Below are 22,852 nucleotides of genomic sequence, written 5' to 3'. Positions count from 1 at the left end.
ATAATCAAACAAGCAAACAATTGCGTCAATGAGTTCTTGTTTCTGCTACATTGATTAAAGCGTCCAGTGCATGTTCTAAAAACAGCTTCCTTCTTTCACACGCACATTAACAGAGGCTGATGAGATAAATATAGCCCTGCGTGACGAGTCCATCACAGGATACAGCTGCTCAAGGCAACGGTCTGGAGTTCACAGATGGCACCCATTACATCAATCAGTCCAAACACCTGTTTGGCCAAATAAATCAACTTTTAATTCAATAACAATCAGGCATTTGTGTTCGACGATCAGTCACTGTGACTTGCAAGATGGTAGACTCCAGAAATTCATGCTGTGTTCATAGCTATTGATTATGCTTTGTAATGGCTGTTTACATAAAGCAAATCAAACTTATGATAATAATCAAGTACAAGAAATAATCAAGGAAAAGATGAAGTAAACTAAACAGGCTGGAGTTCTTTGTAAACATTCGGAACTGCTACAGTTCTCCTGTTTTAGGGGCCACTGACAAATAAGGATGTCCAAGATGATGATAAGGAAAAAGCTCTAAGAAATCTGGTTTAAATTTATGGAAGCTTACTTCCACCACAATATAGAAAAGGTAATTGCAATGTTTTATCTCTTCTGACTGAAATCTGACTTTAGTTTTCTCACAATTGCAAGTGTATATCTTATAATTGCAAAATATTACTCAGAACTGTGAATTCTGAATTGTAAGTTATGAAGTTGTAAAAGCAAATTGACACCTCGCAATTCTGACTTTTTCTCAGAAAAAAGGGTTTATATCTCAGAATTGTACATTTACTTCTCACAATTTTAACATTTTTCTCAGAACTCTGACTTTACACCTTGCAATTCTGTTTTTGTGATTCAACCATGAAATAAAAAAGGCAATTGCAACTTTTTATCTCACAGTCTGGACTTTTCTTTTTAGAATTGCAAGTTTATATCTTGCAGTTCCGACATTTTTTTTCCTCAGAATTGTAATGAAAAAACAATAATCTGATTTGTGACATATCAGCCTGGTTTTACATACTAGGCTTAAACTAAGCCAGGATTAGGACATAGTTTAATTAGTACATTTAAGTAATTTTAATAATCATTCCGTAGAAACAAAACATTAATTATTTGACTATAAAGAACCTCTTCTGCATTTGAAAGGTTCCATGGATGTTCAAGGTTCTCCATGGAACTGTCAATGCCAATAAATAACCTTTATTTTTAAGAGTGTATATAAAATATCAAGTGGTGTAAACATCAAGGTGTCACGTATCACTGCCGGAGGGAATGAAGGAGACACGGTGAAGCAACTCCAGGGGGCCGACCGACGGCAGCGGAGCTGTTGGTGGAGGAGAAGCCGATGAGCCAGGGTGATGAGGAGGATCTAGAAGGCCGAGGTGGAGCCAAATGCACCAGCGACTGACGTGGAGGCGTGGATCCGGGAGGCCGTGGTGGAGCCAGAGCGACAGAGGACCAAGGTGGAGCCGGAGGGATGGAGGAGCCTGACGAAGCAGGAGGAATAAAGAGACAAGGCGAAGCCAGAGGGACGAGGCAAAGCAAGGGGAGTAGAGTCTCGAGGCGCAGGATGGTCAACGCCAGACCAAAGCAGAGCAGGAGGAACGAGGGAGCCCGGTGGAGCCAGTGGACAGCCACAGCGGGCCGAGTCCTGGACTCTGAGGCTGGAGGCAGAGACAAGTGATCCTCCAGCTGTAACGTCGATGGAGACTGGCAGACCTGTGGCGAGCCCACCGCACAGAAGGAGGGCTGAGGGTGAGCGGAGGGGCTGCCAGACAACAGCGGAGGAGGAGGGCAGGCATTTGTGAGCCTCCGGGCTCTCAAGGATGCCCTTAGGAACAGAGTCTCTCTTTGGGTTGGACTTGGAAACAGAAGCCCTTTCTGGGTTTAATTTGGAAACTGGAGCCCTCTCTGGGTTTAACTCTGGAACGAAAGCCCTCTCTAGGCTGGACGTGGAAACTGGAAGTTTCTCTGGGCACGACGTGGGAACCGCAGCCCTCTCTGGGCTGGACGTGGGAACAGGGGTGACAGAGGGTTCCAAAGACGAAGGGAAGGAGGGGGCAGGTCAGCATCCCAGTCTATAAGATCCTCCTCTGCTCTGTATTCACCCAGATCCGCTAACAGCTCACCCTCAACCATGTTGCAATGGTGGGCGTGGCAGCCAGCTCTCGCACCTGGACTGACGTCACTTGCAACTCCGGCTCGGTGGCGATCCGTTGCCCTGTCACATCGTGCGGCAATGGCTAGTCGATCGCGGTCAGCTCAGGCTCTCCATCAACGGTGGGCTCGGGCAGCTGCTCCATGCAGTAGGGAGATGGTGGGCTGGGCACTGGGTCTGGCTGTGTCCTGGACTGGATGTAGACAACTTAAAAATTCATTAAAAACTTAACAAGATTATATTACATATTAGCAATTTCAGATTAGCATAAGACTCTTCACCACAATGAATAATTACACCTCCTTAACATTTGTAGCTACATGGATGGATGTATGAATGAATGAATGTAGTAAATAAATAAATAAATTAATACATAAATCAGACACAATGCACATCATTTACCATTGAGGTTGACCTAATTATTGCAACTGAATGTTGCAAATGATGACATTTACACACTTTATCTCACACACTGGTCTAAAATATATGTCAAGGAACCATTGTGACATTTACCAGAAAAACACAGGAAAACTAAAGTATGTGTATATAGACTCTTACAGTATTTGTATAATGTCAGACAGATAGAGAGCTCTGTGAATTGCATGGAATGGGAATCTCACGGGTGTAAAGCAGTCAGTCTCCCACAGTCTTGCCCAATATGACTCACAACCCTCATTTACTCCAGTTATCATGGTTTCCCAGGTAACCGAGTCAAGAGCACTTGTGTGCTCTGCTGATAACCCCATGACTCACTGCTAACCACAACCAATTCACCACTAACCCAAGAAAGAAGGAGAGAAAACAGCTCTGATCTTATCAAAATGGGTGTCTGACTGCGACAGACTGAGGCACAGATCATATGAAGAGCTTGAGGGAACAGCGTGTTGAATGCAGACAGGCACAAAGGAGTTTTTAAAGAAACAGCTCATGCAAAAATAAGCATTTCTATAATGTGGAATATAAAAGGAAGTGTTTGGCAGAATGTTGACTGTTAAAACTGCAACATGTTGACACTGTCAAAACACAATTGTAATCTCCAAAAAGAACATTTTCAGGAAGCACGTTCTTATTGTTTGTGGTGAACTATTTCTTTAACTGCAACTAGTCGCATGTGTACACAAACAGGACTTGTATGTGTACAAGTGTGGGAGGTCTGTTCATTTACTCTAAATAACTCAACCTACTCATTACCTGTATTTAACCACACACTTGAAGACATTTGGCCACTTCTCACCCTCCATTACTCAAGAATTGCAAACATTTCAGGGTGAGGCAAACTAACATCACCAAATATGGGTAATAATAACAATCTCTCTCTCAGAAAACATCCAGTATGTTGATATCTCATTCAAATCAATGATCCAGGTTTATCAGAGACGTATGTTTGTGTTTAAAGTATTTAGCATGTTTTATTGCTGCCACCTGATCAGCGTTTGAAGGGTGAAATCCAACTCCACCAATCAGAAATCGACTTCCACGCATATCAGAAAATCTGTGATTGATGCTTTAACCGATCAGCAGGTCAGATCAACCTTAATACACTAATGCAAGAGGTAAATTAAATGTTTGCCTTGATAAATCTACAAAGCAGTGGATGAACAGATCTGAAACACAGTACATCACCTGAATTACAATAAATTTGATATCACCATTAATAACTGCATCTGAACGTGTGCACACAAAAACAAGAACTAAAGAATAAAAAGCTTTTTTATAAAAACTGAAATCTGATTTATATCACTTCATGAATTTTTAAGATAATGTTTTAAAGAAATGTTTATCATTAATATTTTTATTGTACAGCAACTGTTTCTTAAAAGCATTTAATAAATTGCGGCAATGCTATTATTTCTTATGGAAATAATATATTTTAAAAGAATATACTTAAGTGTGAACAGAATGTAATAATAACTGGAAGTCCACTCCACATTTTTTGAAATTGATATTTTGAATATACATTTTTGCTTTGTTTTTACATTTATAGGATAGGACAATATTTGGCCGAAACACAACTATTTGAAAATCTGGAATCTGAATCAAAATATCGAGAAAATCGCCTTTAAAGTCATCCAAATGAAGTTCTTAGCAATGCATATTACTATTCAAAAATTAAGTTTTAATATGTTCATGGTAGGAAATTTACAAAATACTTCATGCAACATGATCTTTATTTAATATCCGAATGGTTTTTGGCAGAAAAGAAAAATCGCTAATTTTGATCCATACAATATACTGTTGGCTATTGCTACAAATATAACCGTGCTACTTAAGTTTTGTGGTCCAGGGTTACATTTGTAAAGATAAAGTTGCAGTTTAGTACATTTGTATACATTTTTTTAAATACACTTAAGTGGCTTTTTTCATTAAGATTATTATCTGCAGGTACAGTTTTTTATTTTATATATACTTAAGATTTAAAGTACACTCCAACTGCACAAAGTTTATCACTTTGGAGTCAGCAGGTTCAAAAGAGAAAATAGAGTAGACTAAAAACAATCAATAAAGTGCTCATAATGACTGAAACTGATACAGGAATGCCGTAATGTCCATTTTACTGTTCAGTGTAATGAAGGGTATCATTTGTGCTGCTCTCTGCCCTGTATTTGGCCTGTGGCTGGCTTGAATCTGGCCCCTGTTTGGGCTGGGTTTGGCTTCATAGCTCCTAAGGTCTTTGGTTCTGGTTCAGATCTTGATTTGGCCGGGTCTACTGGCTGTTCTGCAGGACTGACCCCGGCCTGATGAAGCCTGAGCTAAATCCAGGGCCAGAGCTGCCACAGACCCCGCTGAAAGAGGCTAATGGAGAGATATTAACTGCTCCTCTGGGCACATATCCAACACTGCAAATACTCAAAGAAAAAATAAACGCTGTGTATAAACCTGTGCAATTCCGAATTTATGGTGAACTGTTGACAAATGTCCTCATTCAGCATTCTGCACTTTAAAATTATGGATGAATTACAGCACATCTAAGAAAAAAAACATGAAAAGTATTTATTTATTAAAGTACTAGGGTGCTCAGATGGTTATACCATGGTATATTGATAAATCATAGTACCTTACCAAATTTATGTGGCTTGGTGTTTGCTGTACATTACAATGCAAAACCGCTTTATCTAAGTACCAACTTAGTGAGAGAGTCTAAGAGAGTCTAGACATATGGGAGCATTTATCTACCTGTTGGACGTCTTGCTGGAAGACACAGAGCTGCAGTCTCTGATGCAGACGGACTTTACGATGCTGCCAGATGCTCTCCAGACGTCTCTGGTGATGCAGGACCTCATGGACCACGTCCAGAATACAGTGCACGGCTTTAGAGTAGTTAGCGGTTGCAGTCAGAGACTCTGAGTTACCAGGACTCAACGGCCGCTGAAGAACATCCAGCAAAGCCTTACCATCCTGACTCACCTGCAGAGAGAGAAACAAATGAGAACTATTATTCAGCAGGGATACGTTAATTGATAAAAAATGTATAATAAAGACAATCATAATGTTACAATTTTTTTCTATTTCAAATACATGCATCTTTTGAACTTTCTAATCTTCAAAAATTCTAAATACTGTATCAAAAAATATTAGTAATTTAGAATTGTAAAAACATTCCACATTATTTGAATGTAACTTTGTTTAATTAAATGCAGCTTTGGTGAGCATAAGAGACTTGCTTTAAAAGCATTTAACAAAATATTACAGACCCCAAACTTTTGAATTGTAGTGGCTTAATAGGGTTTTCTTAATAATCATTTTGACAAACAGAACCAAATTCATTTTAAAATGTTTCAATGCAAGAAAAAATGCACCTTTTTTATTACAACAATTTCTAGGACATCTTTTTTCGTGTGTAAAATAATTTAACTTCATTTTTATAGAATCAATGCTTGATTTTTTCCCTATCAACAGCCAAATATGGATAAATACTGTTAATTTTGTTGTTGTTGTTGCTTTTTTTTATAATAATATATAATATATTTATAGTTTTATAATATTTATAATTTTAACATGCTTATACAGTTGAGGTCAAAAGTTTACATACACCTTGCAGAATCTGCAACATGTTAATTGTTTTACCAATATAAGAGGGATCATATCATACAAAATGCATGTTATTTTTTATTTAGTACTGACCTGAATAAGATATTTGAAGATAGTTGGATTTATAAAAATGACCCCGTTGTTCATAGTTATAGTTGTTCATGAGTCCCTTGTTTGTCCTGAACAGTTAAACTGCCTGTTGTTCTTCAGAAAAATCCTTCAGGTCCCAAAAGTTATTTGGTTTCTCAGCATTTTTTGTGTATTTGAACCCTTTCCAACAATGACTTTGAGAACCACCTTTTCACACTGAGGACAACTGAGGGGCTCATATGCAATAGTTGTAATAGTTGCATATGAGTCCCTCAGTTGTCCTCAGTGAAAAGATGATCTCAAAATCATACAGTCTTTGTTGGAAAAGGTTTAAATACACAAAAATGCTGAAAAACCTGAGAATTTGGGAGATCTGAAGGATTTTCCTGAAGAACAGCAGTTCAAGACAAACAAGGGACTCATGAACAACTATTACGAAACAAAACAAAACAAAAAAATTAAAAACACAGCTGTGAATCATTCCACAACGCAGGTAACAACGCAGTATTAAGAATCAAGTGTATGTAAACTTTTGAACAGGGTCATTTTTATAAATACAACTATTATTCTCTCTTGTGGACTATATGTAAACTCATTTATATTAAATATCTTATTCAGGTCAGCACTGAATAAAAAATAACATGAATTTTGTATAATCCTTCTTATTTTGGTAAAATAATGAACATTTTGCAGATTCTGCAAGGTGTATGTAAACTTCTGACCTAAACTGTAGATGGCTTTCTAAATATCTTTTTAGAATATCTTTCTAAAAAAATTACACTTTCAGATTTCAATGGTTAATTTCAGTCATCCATTCATTACTGAAGTTGTTAGTGTTTAATGAGATAAACATAACTAATGCAATAAACATAACTTCCCAACTATACCCAGCATTGCTCATTGCCATTTGGTGGAAACTGAGATATTTGATTGAGTGAAACTATAATGTTATATTGTGTACTGCGGTCAATATGACAATGTGATAGTGAATGATTCTGTGCTTTAAATGAGATGTTCAACAGAGCACATTCTCTAATGTCAGATCTTTAAACAGAGTCATGGGTAAACGATCGAGGACTTAGAAACATAGGGATGAACATAAAACACTGGAGTCTGAGTATAAGGGGTGGAGGTCTGTGAACTCAAATAATACATCAACATTGTGGCACTGATTTCCTGTTGTGTCTTCAGATTAATTAGGGCCGGTTCACTAATTTCTTCTAGTTCAAACAACATTAGTAGCGTACAGCTGTAGGCTGATTATGTAACATAAGCACAGAGCCTGTCCATCAGTCACCATCAATACCTAAGTGATTGATGAGAAAGCTAATATCAAACAAAATGAATGTGACTGATAATTGTGAAAGCAAAAACAGCTCCTGGTGATCAGAGTGCATTTGCAGGTGCATTTGCTAAAAAGCCTAAATTTAGTGTAAACTGAAATACAGGAGATAGCACAGAGTTATGTTCTCACCTCTGTATAGGCTTGAGTGACCTGTTCATAGAGCGTCTGATGGTGATGAATGGCCAATTCCAGATCTTGCATTTCTGACGGCAACCCACCCTCACTGCACATCTTACACCACGCTTCCACACCAGACAGAAACTGCACAAACACAAAGCATTAGAAACTATTACAGCACTGCCACAGTTGTTTTAAATAATTCTGAGAGCTACAGATGAAAAACACAGACGATAAACAGGAAATCAGGCACCTGCTCGGATTTCTGATGGAAGACCGCAGACATGGCGAGGATGGTGCTGCGTTCATCGAGAGCGGCCGCGAAGCTCTTCCACTCCTGATCGAGCTGAGTGCTGATCTGTTTGATCTGCTGAGATGCGTAGTGACCCGCCTCCGACAGCCGCGACGCCACCGACATGATGCGGTTTATGTTCACATATGCATTCTGGTAAACATGAGATCAGAGAGCATCGTAATGTGAAGGCGGGAGCGATAAACAAACATGGCCTGAGAGCAAGTTGTCATGTAAACTAGTAAGAATTCAACTTCAGGGTGTTTAAATAAAGCAATAAATCACTAGCTACAGTGACTATACCAGAGATGAGGGTACCAGATTCTTAAAGTGAGATCACATTAGTAAAACTGAGGTGAGTTTTGAAGGCAATAAGGTATATTGTCCATTGTTAATAGTATAGAAATGTATAAACTACAGCTCACACAGAATTCCTTTCAAACCAAGCAGCTTTCTGTTGGTCAGCACAGTGATTCGCATGACCAATAGGGCATAGGGATGTTTTTCACCCTCACATGAAAATTACAATCATTTTACTAAAATGACTGGATGGTAAATGTGACTGCACCTTTAGGCACAAGGCCTGGAGTACATTCTACCTCACCTACACTCTCAGAAAAAAGGTACAAAAGCCGTCACTGGGGCAATAAACTTTTGTACCGTTTAGGTACTAATATATGAACATTTAAGGTCTAAATATGGTCCATTTAGGTACAAAGGTGTACCTTTTGAAAAGGTTTCACCCCAGTGAAAGTTTTTATACTTGTTTTTCTGGGACTGTATGCCAAAATAACTGAAATGCTGGCAATAACATGATAAAATAAGTATCCCTCAGCTTAATTCATCATGTTTCCTGCTGGAGCATCAGTGAGCGTTTGAACCCTCTGTAATAGTTGAATATGAGTCCCTCAGTTGTCCTCAGTGTGATAAGATGGATCCCAAAATCATATAGTCATTGTTGGAAAGGGTTCAAATACACAAAAATGCAGAAAAACACAAGAATTTGTGGGACCTGAAGGAATTTTCTGAAGAACAGCGGGCAGTTTAACTGTTCAGGACAAACAAGGGACTTATTAACAACTATCACTATCAAAAAAATAAAATAAAATAAAATAAATAAAAACACAGCTGTGGATCATTCAGGTAACAACACAGTATTAAGAATCAAGGGAATGTAAACTTTTGAACAGGGTCATTTTTATAAATTCAGCTATTATTGTGGACTATATGTAAATGTCTTACATATATAAAATCATGAAAAAATATATCTATGCTGAATAAATATAATAAATAACCAATAACTGTTGTACAAATGTTTAAAATAAAAAATCCTTTCATCAAATAGTGCAACACATTATTTGAACTGTACAGCTGTACAAACCTTACAACTCCGTAACAATAACTCTAGACAAATGCTGTTCATTATAGCAATTTTCCACATTAATATACAGCAGAATGAGCATATATATCTGGCTTCAAACACTCCTCATCCAATTAGAATTTAGAGTCTGAATTATCCGTTTAAATCTGTTAATAACAAGAGAACTGAAGGTAGAACAAGCCCTCCATTTAGCCAGATCACAGTAATGATACCACGAACACAAACGGACTATTGGAATCAAAGCTTAATGAGGCATAAAACAACAATCATGCTGGGATAAAGAAGAGGAGGATGAATGAACAGCGTGAGTGTGTTTGTGTCTCTGAGCTCAGATGATTGGGAGGTTGATTAAAGTGGTAGGAGGAATCCTGGCTGGCTGAGCAGCCTGTAGGAGCTACAGAGACAGCTACTGTGAGCATCAGAGAAGCAATCAGACTGCATTAGCTGTATAAAGCCTGGTGCACAACCTTTGCTGTGATAGTGGGAAACTGGTTAAGCTGGTTAACTATGCTCCTCAATACACCTTGGAACAACAGACTAGCTCTGAAATCCCCCAAATTAAAATTCTGTCATCATTTACTTGCCCTTGTTGTTTCAAACCCATACAACTTTCATTCAACCTCGAAAAATAAATGATGATATTTTCAATATTGTCTCATCCCTTTTGTCCATCCATTGAAAGTCCACAAAACCAAAATGCTTCAAAACGTTCATACAGACATTGTAAAAGTAATCCATATGAATCGGTGTCACACCTCTGTGGACTGTTTTTTTGGTTTTTCCCTTTAGTCTCCTTATTTGGTCTTTCCTGTTCTGTTTCTTATTATGACGTCATTGTTCAATCACTTACACCTGTCCTTGTCTTATTAGCCTGGTTATATAAGTTTGATTCAGTACCTTGGTCTTTGTCGGTTCTTAATGTCATTTAAGGTTGTTTTCGTTGTGTTAGCGTGTGGTTTCCCTGCTGTTCCTGTTCGTTCCTGTACCCTGGTTTGGATTATTATAATAAAGTATGTGTTCATAATTTCCTCGTCCCTACTCCTCCTTCCCGCACACGACACCTGACAATCGGATGGTTTAATCATTCTTTAAGTTTTCTGCAGAGACACAATCACTTTATTTGTTAAACAGAATTAACTTCGCAATTGCGTATGCTACTGCACATTTTACGGCAGTTTCAACTAAAACACACATTCAATACGTGACAGTGGGACGTTTTTATTAGACTGGTGCAGACACGTATTGATGCGTTTGTATTATGCTGCTTGAGGTATGTATTATGGCTGTTCAGAATTCAAATATACGGGGAGTGTCGCTAAAGGTTAATGCTCTATCGTGTTGGAGATATCCTACTGCAAACCTACTGAACTACTGAATTAGAAAAGGCATGCATATGAAGCTGTATATATGATGACACGTTCATAAGTATCAGTTTTGTTTTGTTATGTTTTTTTCCAGAAATGTATATAGATGCACATATTTCCAGTGACTGTGTACAGTCACTGGAAATATGTAATTTCCAAAACACAAACGAAGAAGAAACCGAATCAAAAGATGCTTCCACACTTAATCTAACACGATCATCAAAAAAATCATCAAAACTGTGTAACGATATGGAATGAAATGTCGACCCATGAAGAGGTAATGATCACTGTCAAGGTTTGGGGTGTTGTTCAACTCCATCTATGTTTTGATTATTATTCTAAATCTAGTTCAGTCTTTTTTCAGCGTTTTGTTCAAAATATTGTTTATTTATTTATTTATTTATTTTATTTATGAAACTTACCCACATTCAAGTGTTTATAAAAAAGAATGCATGAAGAATAAAATTTTACATCTGTTTGCAAGCAGATGTCCTGTTCTTTCCTTTGACATTTTGTATGTTCAGATATTCATATAACAAAATATATACTTAAAGTATGATGTAAAGTTCACTTAAAGAAAACTTAAGAGTATACTTGCAGTATGAAGATACTAAACTAGTAGTTTACTGAGACTATACTTCAAAGTGTACTAAAAATTAAAAAGTACTTAATTAGTAAACTATCAGTATACCTATAAGTTCACTTTTAATATAGTTGCAGTACAAACTAAAAACTTTGATGTAAACTAGTTGTGTACTCAAAGTTTACTACTTTTATACTTAAAGTATACTTTAAAAGTATACTATTATGTACTAGAAAGTGGGCTAATTTGGTCCTAAGGAGTATTGAAATATTACAAGTATACTACTAGTACACTGACATTTGTATAATTACTGCATAAAGTATACTTTAAAATATACTTGAACTTTACTTAAGTATACTTAAAATAAACTTGAAGTATACTTCTTTTTGGTATAGGCATTTAAACTGCAATTAACTGTGATTGTGTCTTTTGAAGATTTGGATTAATCAACTCGATTCTTATGGGTTACTTTTACAATGTCTGAATTTTTGAAGCTTGAAAATTTTGGTTGTGTGGCTTTTCAATGGATGGAAAAAAATGATAAAAGAATATTCATGTTCCAATGAACGCAAGTCTTAGGAGTGAATAAATGATGACAGAAAAAAGGCAATTATGACAATTCTTAACTAGTGTATTTTATGATTTAGAGAATTAGTGATTTGGTATAAATGTACAGATGCCTATGAAATCACCAACTCATACAAAACTTAACAATTCTCAGAACTTTAAGTTAAGAAGTAGTGACATTCTACAAGACCAGCCAAACTACAAACATCAGAATGACGTACCATGGAGTTCATGGCGAAGTGGTTGTGTTGAGTCTGCAGCTCCACAGCATGCTGGTAGCTTACACCAATTTCTGTGTGGCTCTGAAGAAACAATTCCTTATTGTGACTGATCCAGTCAAACATCTACAGAGAGAGACGAGAACAGAAAATCATTACATACAAACCTAGACTATTCCTTTATGAAGTTTACCCACCACTACGGTTGGGGATTTGTTATTAACTTGACAGCACGCATAATTAATGAGACACACAGACTAACATACGACAAGCTAAGGACAGATAACAGAAAGACAAATGTACAAATCTTAACCATTTTGTTTCAACAGATGATAAGGAATCCATTTAGATAAGCATGTTAATATATGGAGACATCATTGGATTAACAGCGTTCTGTGTTTTAGCAGGAAAAACAAAGGATTATTTTGTACAATCAGTGAAGTTTGCTGGGATGTTTGCTGTATTGTCATGACAACCCTCCTTATTTAGATTAATCCATGTGTTGATAATATGCTGTGCTAAAGCACAGATATCAGTTGTAGGACCTTTTAAAGGATTTATACTGTCTGGAACATTCACCTAGCAATACTTTTTAAAAATCCCTTTAGAATTTTTACCATTTATTTCTGTATAAATGAGTCATTTAGTCATTATTTGATATATATGGATATCTATCTATCTATCTATCTATCTATCTATCTATATATATATATATAAAATAAATAAGTTCCTTCACCTGGAATCCAAAGAAAAAGACAATCAAATTTTATTTACAATTAATGCACAAATTCTAAATCTTATACTGTTGAAACTGTGCATATTTTACACATCAAAGTTTTATGCATTGCATTAATTCATTCATAAGCCTGCTTTAATTAACAGATGAAAATGCATCATAATGAATAATAAACAAATATGCAAATACCAAAGTCATTAAAAATCTGTCCACATGTTTCACCACCATGGCGTTCACTGCTTCTGAGTTATAAACAATTTATCCTTCAATACCGAATAACTGTCCTAAATAAATATTTAATTAGAACTGCAAATTAATTGCACTTGTAATCAAGATAAGAGCTGAGAGACAGCATAATTGATAATGTAGTTGACTGCCTGCATTCCTATTACATTAAATGGATGGTTTAATCTAATAAGTCTGGGCTTGTTCTAAGAGAAGTTGGACAGAGGTATTAATTAGTAGAATGACTGCTCACTCTTGGCCTTTTGACACAAGGAGGCCTGGCACATTGACAGACAAATGATTTTCAATCATGTTCACTCGTGACGAGTGAAAGGTTGTTTGCGTGGTAGCTAAAAATAAACGCCTGCGCTCTGAGCGAAGTGAAATCATCAACACAAAGCACTTATGAGTACTCAGCATCAGACGGACCCCTGTGAACCTTATGTCTGAACCTTTATCTCAAACTCACTCCTATCAAGAAGTAGGCGGAGTTAGTGTGATGTTGCACTTTTAACCCTGTAAAGCCTATATCATGCTAATTACTAAGGCCTCTGCATTATCAACATCATATCAAAACTACATTTCTTCTGTCATCTGACATACTTTTAGTATTTAGTATTTAGAAAATGGCCTTTTAGTATAATTTAATAATGTCCCCCTTCAGACGTGTCTGTTGGCTGTGAAATCTGTGGTGACCTTAAAAAGTAAATGTCAGAACAACTTTTATAATGTTAGCAATTTTTTAAGATGAACACTTGCTAGGCTAAATCAACTTTTTACTTTTATCCATACGGTGTTAAAATCTGATCATAAAATATGATACACCAAGATTTTAAAGGAACGCTTTACATCTTTGATTCATCACTGTATTTCATAGCATCATGTGTTTTGGCCCCCACAATAAAACACTACATAGCTTTGATCATGAAAGCATATAAATATGATCTTTCTAAGACATATTACTGGGAGATATAGAGTTTCAACTGCTATTTATATATTAATTTTATTAAGTAGTCTGTTATACTGTTATTGATTGTAATTATAAGCAGAATTTCACCTTTCAACATTTCAATGTTTCTAATAGTTCAATGTTTCATAATAAATAAATACATACATACATACATAAATGTACATAAATACATCTGACTATTATTATTTAATGCCAGGCTTTACAGGGTTACACAAAATAAATTACTCAAGGCACGACGTGAAGTCTGACCTTGAATGGCTTTTTGCTTTTAAATTACTATGAATTGTGGTTTAGACATATTCATTTCCTGCCAGCCTTCATTTTTTGCCCCTCACAATTTAAGCATACATAACTGAATTTTACCCCATCATCCATTATCATTACTACTTTTTATTACTCACTCACTCACTCACTCACTGAATTTCTTACTCCTTCACTGACTTATTCACTCACTGTCTTACCAACTTACTCATTCACTGAATTACCCACTCACTTACTCACTCACTCACTCACTGAGTTACTTACTTATTCACTGACTCATTTACCAACTTACTCATTATATTACTTACCCGCTCACTCACTCACTCACTCTTACTCATTCACTCACTGAATTACTTGTTATTCACTGACTCACTCACTCGCTCACTGAATTCACTTACCAAAACACGCTCACTCACTCAATCGCTTACTGAATTTCTTACTTACTTAATTACTTATTCATAGACTCATTCACTTATTCACTCACTGAATTACTCATTCACTCACTCACTCGCTCAATCACTTAATCACTCACTGACTTACTGACTGAATTCACTTACCCGTTAACTCTCACTCACTCTCTCACTCGCTGAATTACTCATTCACTGACTGACGGACTGAATGACTCACTCACTCACTCACTCATCAACTCACTGAATTTCTTACTCACTTACTGACTGAATTACTTATTCATAGACTCATTCACTCATTCACTCACTCACTTACTCACTCAATCACTCACTGAATTTCTTACTCTCTCACTCAATGAATTACTCATTCATAGACTCATTCATTTATTCACTCACTCACTTGCTTACCCATTCCCTGACTCATTCACTCACTGAATTACTCATTTACTAACTGACTGACTCATTCACTTACTCACTCACTGAATTCTTTACTCACTCACTGAATTACTTACTCATTCACTCACTCACTCACTCACTGAATTACTCATTCACTCTCACTCACTTACTCGCTCATTCACTCACTAAATTATTAATTAATTCACTAATTCACTAATTCACTAATTCATTGAATTACTCACTCAGTCAATTCATACCAGGTTAAACCAGGGCTGACTCACCTTCTCTGCATCCTGTTCAAACAATCGTAGCTGAAAACACTGATCCAGCTTGAGTTTTCTTAGGTGCCACATCTGGTGCAGGTGCTGCCTGGTGCTGTGAAGTTTATCCAGCAGACTGGCGATCTTCGGAACCACACTCTGGAAGTCAGCACTTCCAGAAATACAGTTCCTCCCTGAGAAGCCATCACTGGAGCGGATACACTGCAAGAGTCTCTGGCCTTCGTGGTCCAGCTCTTCCACGGGAGCCTTCATCACCTTCTTCTTCAGCTGAGTGTGCTCATCGATGAGTCTCCGAGAGCCTTCCACATCCACCGGGAACTCTTTCTTAGCCAACATCTCCTGCAAATCTTCCAGGCGGGAGAGAAGGTGAACAGCGCTGGCCAGGAACTCCTCAAGAGCGACTCGGAGCTCAATCCATTCCTCATGATTATATTCCAGAGATCCCTCAAAGTCATCCGTTAACTGTGACGGGTCCACTAGTTTGGTCAACCCCTCCACTGATACCATGCTAGTCTGTCGGTGAGAAACAGACATGTCAGTTTAGGGTAAAAGTAAGGACAGCCTTGATGTGAGCCAAGAATGAATTATAACATGAAGCATTAAGTCTGAATTATAACATGAATCATGACATGAAACATGAAGTCTGATATTTTCTCAGATAAATCTACACACAAACTCTCTGGCGTATGTTCACTACAGAAGAGAGGATCAGAGAACTAGGCAGCTACTAAATATCTGCTTTTTTTTACCTCAAAAGTGAACTTGGCACTGCCAAAATTGGTCTTCTGTTTCTGCCAGAAGTTGTCTGGTTTGATGATGAGAGCAACGCAGATCTCAGCTGGAAACGCTTCCTGCAGGGTCTTCAGTAAAGGCTTTATCAGGTCCCATTTAGAGCCACGCATATCAATAATCACAGTGAAACCCCTCTTACACACGTCCTCACTAAAACAGACAGAGAAGGAGATATTTCAATAAATACACCAGAAGGAATGCAACAAGTCATATGGTTTATTTACTCCTTCACAACTTGTCTGTGAGATGGCGTGGTCATAAAAAGCACACAAGCGAATCATTTTGAGAAATCAAGACAAAAATCATAACACAAAACACAGTCAGACAGTTATTCTTTTCTTTGTGTTAATTAAAGCGATTTATTTTACAACTAATTTACTATTTAAAACTAAACATTAAATAATGTTATTTATAATCATTTTGTTATTTATAATGAATTCTTTGGCATTTACTGGTTCCAGAATCAACTAACTGAGGGTGCTTCTAAAATTAGTGCACATCTAACTTGATATTTCGGTTGCATCTACTGTAATTTTAAGAGCGAGTCCCACATTTATATGCAGACATCACTCATCGAACCTTTGCAACTCTGTACACTGCACACTGAATGTCTTTTTTACCTTGTGTCTGCAGTTTGTTTTTGTTACATGCACCCTTATAATGTGATTATAATGGGATTTTGCCAATACTTTACATGCAATTATTGGAAATAATCACATTACTGGTTCACGTGTCCAGAACAAAAAGTCCAGCATTTCAAGAGGCAAGGGTATTCTAACTTACACACCTCGGATTGGCCATTGCATTTTTGCAAAAAATAAATAAATAAAAAAAATCAACAAATACTGGATACACTGTTCAATGCTGCAAAAATACATTGCAAATAGAAACCTCAAACACAAATGGAGCACACTGGAGCATTTGTCACAATCACAAGTATCAAATGGGGCCCCCTGATTTCCGGGGCCTTAAGCGGCTGCTTATCTCACTTTTTGGTTAAGTCTGCCTCTGCTCACATATGTGCCCACACTAACATTTTCAAGCAGTATAGTTTTCAGCCTTTTTACCAATTTTTTCAAATTCTTTTCAAATATTGCATTTTGTCTTCTATGAACTTCCTAAATAAAATGCCGAGAATGTGGGCCACTTTTGATGAGTATTCCTGTCTGACTCATATCAAATGAGTCACTTGACCCACAGAAAAGGACAATGAGACAGAGCAAGAGTGTGTACAGGAGTGCCAGTGTGTCCTTCAGACCCCAAAGTGCTGCACATTTGGCCCCATTACTGCATTTAAGCCATTTTGGTTCTTGAATTTCCATATAAATGATATCACTCACAATCTCTTCTACCAAATATCATCTTGGAGCACGACTGGGTGATTTGTTTAGACAGCATTTAAAATGTTCCTGGAGGATTGTTCTCATCAGGTTAAGCGGAAACAGCACGGCGTCTATTTCTGGCTCACGCTTTTGAAGTAGCGCGCAGAGATTGGAAGATAAAAATAGCCCACTAGTGCTTCAGTGATGGTAAAATTAACACACAGATTTCCGCATACCTCAAAGAGGGAAATAAAGATGACAGAATGTCAGTAAAAACGCTGTGTGATTAGGAACTACATAATGGCACATAGAAGCCTCTTACATTTCCTGCCATTCTGAGGTCTGAGTGGGAAACAAGTCAAAAACAACAGTCGTAAATTCTAACACTTTGCTCTTGCAATGGGACAAACTACTGCCAAAGCCACGCTGTGTTGAGTAATTCAATAGCTGGACATAAACACTTAACACAACTTTGAGTCTTCATCCCACACAAACTAACTCAAGAAAAACAAAGAACTTGCACTTTCACCAAATGCTATCAAAGACCTCTTCATCATTTTCTTTTTTTTTTCTCACAAATGTGTGAAACTCTGCAGTTAAGACGATGCAAGAAGAAACTTTTTGGTTTATTTACAGAATGACGCACATGACATGGGAGATAAAAAACGAGATATAGTGTGCTGCAGCTGTTCCCTTGAGATTTTCCTATGTGCTTTTATAATGAGGTTTTGCTATTCATGAGCAAAATAAAGTCTGTGGTAAACATAATTTAACAATAATTAGACATTTTTTGTATTACGCAAACTACACACCCTTACCAAAAATAAATATACTTCAAGTTCGTTTCATAAGTGTACCTAAGTAAAGTTCAAGTATATTTTAAGCATATTTTATGTAGTAAGTATACAAATGTCAGTGTACTACTAGAATTCTTGTAAGTGTACTTTCAATACTCCTTGGGACTAAATTGGCCCACTTTCTAGTATATAAACGTATACTTTAAGTATAACAGTAGTAAACTCTGAGTTACTACTAGTTTGTATCTATTTTTTTTTTTTAGTTTGTACTGAAACTGTACTAAAAGTGAACTTATAGGTATACTGATAGTTTACTAATTAAATACTTTTTTTAAATACATTTTAGTGCACTTTGAAGTATAGTCTCAGTAAATTACTAGTTTAGTAGTTTTAAACTGCAAGTATACTCATAAGTTTTCTTCAAGTGAACTTTACATCATACTTACATACCCCATTTAGGTATTAATTTGTATATGTTTTGTTATATGAATATCTGAGCATACAAAACATTAAAAGAAAGAACAGGGTATTTGCTTGTAAACAAAAACATTTTATTCTAGCTTCATCCATTCTTTTTTATAAGCACCTGAATGTGGGTAAATTTTTTTATAAATAATAATAAATAAAAGAAATAAATTAACAAAATTTGAACAAAAAGCTGAAAAAAAAAGACTATGAATTGGATTCAGAGTGATAAACAAAACATAGATGGAGTTGATCAACACTCCAAAGATTGACAGTCATTATTACCTCTCATGGGTCACATTTTATTTCACAACGTTACACAGTTCTGATGCTGTTAGTGTTTTATGTCTGGTGATCGTGTTAAAAACGTGGAAGCATCTGTTGTTTCGGTTTCTTCTTGCCATGTGTTTTGGAAATTCTGTACAGAAGATGTGTAGCCTAATAGCGCCCCCTACCATATAACAATGAAAACATGGATTCTTGGAGAACAAGAATAGCTCAAATATATTTAGAATTTTTTTTGAAGTATAAGTACAGTTAAATGTCATTTTAAGTATATTTCTGAGAAGTATCTAAAGCACATTTCTGAGAAGTACATTTAAAAAAAAAAGTATACTAATAGCACACTTGAATAAACTTAGGGCACACTCACACCCAAACATTTTTATAAAGTTACTTATTACAAAAATTGTTTTCTTTGCTTTTTTCATTATATCTATTTTTTTCTTCTTCGTGTCATGACTTCTACACCAGATTTTCTCAGTGTTAAGGGAAAAAAATAGTATTGTTTTTATACTTCATGACTTTGACCATGTTTTGTTTTTCCAATGTTGTCTTTGGTCAGTTGTCCAGGAGTTTTTATTTAATCAAGAAAAGCCATTTTTACTCACATTTGGTGTTAAAGGCAGAGCAGGTGGTTTGGCTCAAGAACATTTTTTTGCTATATTGGTTAAACGTCTCTTCACATCTCAGTAGCACTCACTAAGTTAAGTGGTCTAAATGTATGTATATGTATTTATATCATCTGCTGTAGCCTCTTTGAAACGGCCTACCTTACCTTTAATTTCAAATTCAGTTTAACCACTGTTCCAGACCCATGTTTTATTTGGAATTTAAGCACAAGATGGATGTTTTTATGATGCTTTTTGTCCTTTTGGAGCTTTACACCCCTTGTTCAAAGTATGCTTTCAGAGCTACATTCTTTAAAACATCTTTTTTTGTGTTCCAGTCAGTCATACAGGTATGGATCGACATGATGGTGAGTAAATGATGATAGAATACTCATTTTAAGGTGAACTTGAACGCAGACAAGAATCAAAAGAGCGTGTCACAAACACTGTATCATATGCCAGCGCAGGAAGCATAGGGCATGAATCATAGCCTGAAGGGGGGGGGTTAGCAAGCTGACTCAATAACATTGATTTTCCCTCTTCCAAACCAGCAGCCTGCACTGCTTTACACTGATCCATCCGACACTGATGATGCAAGCGCTGCTCCCGAGTGGAAATCGAACTGGGCCGGCCGGGTTCTGTGCTTACTGTGATATTTATACATCTGTAATGGATGTGGATGACTTGTTCTTCTTGCTAATAAGGATATATTTTGGTTGACAGAATGGATGCAAGGGGTGGAGGAACAATGCTTTGAAAAAACATCAGGGAGACCCTCCTATACTAAACACACATGTGTAAGACACTTAACCACATCACGTCATGAAACAGCGTAACTGATAGCTCTCAGAGACCCAGCATCGCTCTTTTCATTTCATCTGCGTGAATTTTAAAGCTGTTTCGCGTTAAGGAGTAGCTGAAGGGGACAGAAGCTCAGATGCCTGTGGGCACCGACACATCAAAACTCTGTGAGCTCTGATGATGAATCATGGTTTGTGGGAAAGGCTTAAAGAGATGGGGCTCTCCCTCCCTTCAGTTTCTTTCTCTCGTTCTCCTAATTAAACTTGTATTAAGTCCATCTTTGTTCACTGCTTAGCTCACAGGCTTTGATGCTGACATCTGAGGGCAGTGACAGCATTGATCAGTGGCTCAGTGAGGTCAGCTGCATTTATAACACCAGCATTTATAACAAAACACACACACACACACACACACACACGGACAGGAATGGAAACAAAACTGGCATAGTACCAGACCTTACAATCTAATGCAAAGGATCCAATTTATCTAAATACTCTAATAGGACATTTTAATTAACATTAACAGCTATGCCCAGCTAACACACGTTTATGAATCCTAAAATCTTAAAAGTGCACAGCAGTAAGGCTCCTCAAGACAAGATTATTTTTCTCCAGCAGTTTATTCAGGGGTCAAACGCTTTTAGATCAGTGAACTGCCATGTCTTCTGTAGTGGTTTGTGATTACTTGAGAATGATAATTTTAAAGAGATAAAAGCTAACTATCTAACTAAATAATATCTAAAACTAAATAGACAAAATTTCACTGAAATCTATGAATTCTTTTTGACAGTTTAAGGTTGTCATGTTACTTACATGCTGTGATGTAGATAGTTTTTAAGAGACTGTCATAACAAATAAAAAAGTTTCTGCTAAAGAATACTGTAATTATAATTTGGAAAATAAAAAAATGAACAAATGAATAAAATAAAATAAAATAGCCTTTGAAATCTATTAAATCCATGATTTTTGACAAGAATTTTGATATTTTATGAAATTATTAGGTTGCTCATATTATTTATAGGCTACAATTTAGATCATTTTAAAGTCATTATCACAACAAATAAAAAAAAAGGTTCCAGCCAATGACCATTGATAAATGAATGAAGAAATAAATAAATAAATAAATAGACAAAATTTCACTGAAATCAATGACTTTTTGCAAAGCAATGACTGAAAGCAATGACTATTGCTAAATAAATACATTTGAGATAATTTTAAAGAAATTGCCATACCAAATATAAAAATGCTTTTAAAAACCCATGACTTAGAGAATTTTAAAATTCTGTGGTTTAAATTATTAGGTCATCCATATTTATATGAATGTATATAAGAACCTATACAGCAAACTGTGCACATTCATTTTTAAAAGCACACTAGATAATATGAGCTCATTAAAACTGCATGTACAATAATTAATTATAGAAGAAGCTGAAAAATGTTTCAGATTTAGACATCTCATGTCAATTACCCAGCAAAACAGCTAATCAGAGACATGTCAAACTAGAGTTATGCCATTCAGCATCCAATTTTGCAAACACAACTTTTCACTGTGGGGATATAAATGCTTGTTCTTGAATAATTCTCTCTGTGAGGAGCTTAGAGAACAAAACCACAGTAAAAGGCAGAGTTTATTCCAATTCCTGTGCTATGAATATTTTACACTGTGATCCTTTAATAAGATACATAATGCAGACTAATATTATACTTTGCCGTATGATTCTTGTAACGCTAGAATTAAGGCTCTCTGCCCTGAAAACAGCCCAGGAGGGCAGAGCAGAGACCTGTTTATACAGCATAGAGACACATTAGCATCCATAATTCTCACATCTGCTCTGTTTTTTTGGTTAATCGACACATTAATCTCACCTGGGCACAGTGGACAGGTATGTTACGAGTCGTCTCAGGTCCTCTTGTTTTATTCGGTCATGGTTACTCCTGGCAGGAAAGGTCAGGATAGGGCCACCTCTCTTATCACGACCTCCTACAAAAAAACAAACAAACAAACAAAAAAAACATCACAATTGATGAAATTTTGCTGCTAAATACAGTCACAATTCTGGGTTCTGGAAGTAAAAACTATGAATTACTGTATTATTTACCATAGATACCATAAATTTGCAGGATGTTTTCTACAGTTTACATACTATATATATTTTGGCCTAAATAAGTCTTAGAAGGTAGCATAATAAAAGTTGTCTATGGCAAGCATCACTACATCCCTATTTCTATTGCTCATATTTAGGCTTTACTAAACTTTTATACATAACTGTGCATGCTACGGAAGTGAATGACACCTCTAAGAAGATGAGACCATTAGGAGCTGTTATAGAAAATGGTGGGGGAAAAGGAGA

At 36.4% G+C, this 22,852-nt stretch overlaps 1 protein-coding gene across 3 annotated transcripts in view; it reads right to left on the bottom strand.

Moving 5' to 3' along the window:
• The window catches only part of kalrna (kalirin RhoGEF kinase a), a 211,187-nt gene that overhangs the window by 102,972 nt on the left and 85,363 nt on the right, over positions 1 to 22,852 (bottom strand). For all 3 annotated transcript variants that reach the window (XM_051120073.1, XM_051120074.1, XM_051120075.1), the window contains exons 3-9: positions 22,368 to 22,482; positions 16,185 to 16,377; positions 15,436 to 15,948; positions 12,163 to 12,285; positions 8,008 to 8,199; positions 7,767 to 7,898; positions 5,348 to 5,578 (exon numbers count right to left, since the gene is read on the bottom strand). In XM_051120073.1, coding sequence (XP_050976030.1) covers positions 5,348 to 5,578; positions 7,767 to 7,898; positions 8,008 to 8,199; positions 12,163 to 12,285; positions 15,436 to 15,948; positions 16,185 to 16,377; positions 22,368 to 22,482 — 1,499 coding nt within the window. The remainder of the gene's footprint in view (positions 1 to 5,347; positions 5,579 to 7,766; positions 7,899 to 8,007; positions 8,200 to 12,162; positions 12,286 to 15,435; positions 15,949 to 16,184; positions 16,378 to 22,367; positions 22,483 to 22,852) is intronic.

The sequence above is a fragment of the Labeo rohita genome, chromosome 9 (assembly GCF_022985175.1).
Source record: "Labeo rohita strain BAU-BD-2019 chromosome 9, IGBB_LRoh.1.0, whole genome shotgun sequence".
In the NCBI taxonomy this organism is placed as follows: domain Eukaryota; kingdom Metazoa; phylum Chordata; class Actinopteri; order Cypriniformes; family Cyprinidae; genus Labeo; species Labeo rohita.
Note: the sequence above shows the minus strand (reverse complement) of the source record. Positions and strands in the feature narration are given on the sequence as shown.